The sequence below is a fragment of the Triticum aestivum genome, chromosome 2A (genome assembly GCF_018294505.1).
Source record: "Triticum aestivum cultivar Chinese Spring chromosome 2A, IWGSC CS RefSeq v2.1, whole genome shotgun sequence".
Taxonomy (NCBI): Eukaryota; Viridiplantae; Streptophyta; class Magnoliopsida; order Poales; family Poaceae; genus Triticum; species Triticum aestivum.
The window spans coordinates 767,915,773-767,918,504 of NC_057797.1; the positions used below are offsets into that span (position 1 = coordinate 767,915,773).

General features: G+C 53.0%; 1 protein-coding gene across 1 annotated transcript; it reads right to left on the reverse strand.

The window, feature by feature from the left end:
• Positions 1-238: 238 nt before the first annotated feature.
• LOC123186586 (aspartyl protease family protein At5g10770-like) lies at positions 239-1,704 on the reverse strand. Its single transcript, XM_044598326.1, has 3 exons — positions 1,629-1,704; positions 1,556-1,597; positions 239-1,485 (listed from the first exon to the last, which is right to left on the reverse strand). Exons 1-3 carry the CDS (start codon positions 1,702-1,704, stop codon positions 239-241), a joined length of 1,365 nt encoding a protein of 454 aa, XP_044454261.1.
• Positions 1,705-2,732: the final 1,028 nt, after the last annotated feature.

A 2,732-nucleotide genomic window follows, 5' to 3' on the forward strand; every position in this document is an offset into this window, starting at 1 on the left:
CGGTGTAGAATCGTACAAAAACTGAAAAATAACAGTGATGAGATGATCGGACGGGCCATGCACCATGGAGCAGTCGAGCAGTTAACAGCAAACCGATCAGACTTATTTTTTTAAGCCGCCCCCGTCCCATAATATAAAATCGTTTTTGATAATAGAGAGCGTCAAACGCTCTTATATTACGGGACGAAAGGAGTAGCTAGCTAGCTCCCGATTGAGGTGCGTCTAGCTTGATGAGGAGTCAGCAGGCAACTGGCCGGAATCCGAGTCTACCACCACTTACGTCGTACAGCATCTCCAACGTCCTCATTTGGACATTGCCGATGATCCCGACAGAATCATCTGGGCCGGACTCGGTGAAGGCTAGACAGCCATCCAGCAGAACCCCGTTGGGGACATCGAGGTCGACGGTGACGCCACCGCTGAAGGTGAGAGCGACCTTGGGCACGGTGACGTTGGTGTATCCGGTGAAGTTGTAGCATATGTCGCCCTCGTCGCTTGGGAGGAGCGGGTAAGCTGCCATGGCTGCCCGGAACGCAGACTCCAGTTTGGCGTAGGGCGTGGATGGCAGATGTGTAATGATATTGCCGCAGTCTACGATCATGCCCCCCTCGAACACCTTCCGTGGGATGCGGAGCTGCTTCCCGCCGACGCTGATACCGGTGAGCTTCACCGTGTAGAAGGTATCGTAGTTCATCAAGGGGGTTATGGGTGTGAATGAGAAGGCCGAGGTGTTGGTGGGCGCGCCGAGGGCGAGGAACCCGGTGCCGCTGCTCACAGGCGGGAGGCAGTACGAGAAGGCGCCGCTGTAGACCGCGGAGGTCTGAACCGGGAGCGACTCGGGCGCGCCGCCGAGGCCGAGCAGGCCATCGTAGTTGTCGTTCGGGCCACCCTGCTTGTATCCGCAGCCGAAATGGAAGTCATTGATGACGACGCCGGGCGCCAGCGTCAGCGCCTCGTTGCTGTACACGCCTTTCGTCTTTGATCCGTCTCCGTACTCGACTCGAAACCCGCATTGGGTGCCGTCGTTGGTGCAGCCATCGTCGAAGTGGTCGGACTGGAGTCTGTTGCACACGTCGGAGCCGCAGGGGATGGGAACGTACGTGGACGACTTGCGCGGGTCAAACAAGGGATCCTTCTGCCGGTAGCACCCGGTGGAGTTGCATGGCGCGCACTGCACCCACGACAGGTCGCTGCCGGTGTCTAGGAGGACGACCTGCTCCACGGCCGGCGTGCCCAGGCCCAACGTGACCACGTACTCCTGCGAGTCCACGGAGGTTCCCAGGTGCGCCGGGATGCTCACCCTGTCCTCGTCCTGCTCCTGCTCCTGCTCCTGCATGGTCAGCGCTCTGCTCATGATGTAGTCTGTGCGGACGCGGCTTCGGTGAAGCGCCTCGGCGAAAGATGGCTTGTCGGTGGACTGCGACTTGGCGCAGGGTCCGTGCCTGTGCACTACCGGCACGGCACCGCCGTTTGGCCGCGGCATTCCTAACATGCAGATCGGTTAACGTCAAAAAATTATGCCATGCCATTTCTTGTACCGCTGTATTGTAGGTACGTACCTGTCGATGTGGAGCAGACATCTTGTGTCTGAAATGATCTGGTTGACACCACAACGAAGCTTTGCTTACCGTCGCCTGCGGCAGAAATGGAAACGTAGCTGCCAAATACGACCAGGAGGATGCACAAGAACAAGGGAGAAGCCATTGCAAGCTACTAGTATACATCACCCAGTCTAGGACGCCCAAATTTATACGCCAACCACACACAGGACTCTATGTGGGACTGAACAATCACGAAAAATGAAAATCGGAAGATTATACCAAGGATGGGGTAGAGCCGTACGTGGATGTGTTTACATACACTCGTCTTAGCAGTAAAAAAAGTAGACCAAACAAGGATACTTTCTCTCGTCGAATTAACCCGCACTCCTTTGTCATGTACGTCCACTGCCCGCTTCCTACCTTGTAACTAGAGTGCAGTTTATTCTCAGAGTAAAATCATGTCCCAGTCTCTCTCTTGAGCTACCAAACTAATGTATTCCATGAATGAAAAATGTTGATTTAAAACCTTGATATTTAATCATAATCCAACTAAAACATCCAACTTCTAACCACTTAGGTTAAACCTTCAACTTTTTTAGTGTCCCTTATTTTCGACTCTATGCTTGTTTGCTAACAAATTGAACAAGTGATTGATGCTTGTATTTTGCATCACTTATTTTGAGTATAAATATGCCAATTATGCTGTGAAGACTACTTTTGGAGTTCTGTCTATGTAAATTTGCAGGTTTTCACAGTTTTTTATGGAAAACACCAGAAAGTGCGGAAATCGGTGAAATCCAGCCCAATTATACCCAAAAATAAAGTTTCAGGAAACAAGAATCCAAAGGCGGAGCATTAATGACGACAAGTAGGGGGCGACCATCCAGAAGACGAAGGCCGGCGGAGCCACCATGGGCCGGCGCCCACAAGGCACGCCCAACCTTAGGCGTGCTCCTGCTTGGGGGCGCGGAGCCCATGTTGCTCCGCTCCAGCCCATCTTCGGGGGTTATCTTCGTGTATTTATCTGCCAAAACTTGGGGTGTCATTCGCTGAAAACACCCAGACATGTTGCCACCGCGAGACGAAACTTTTTCTAGGGTTCATTCCTCTCGCGATTGCCCTCGGAGGGTTCTTATCCACCACTTCCACTCAAGGAATTATGCACCTACTCCATCAAGGCATCAAGGGGGG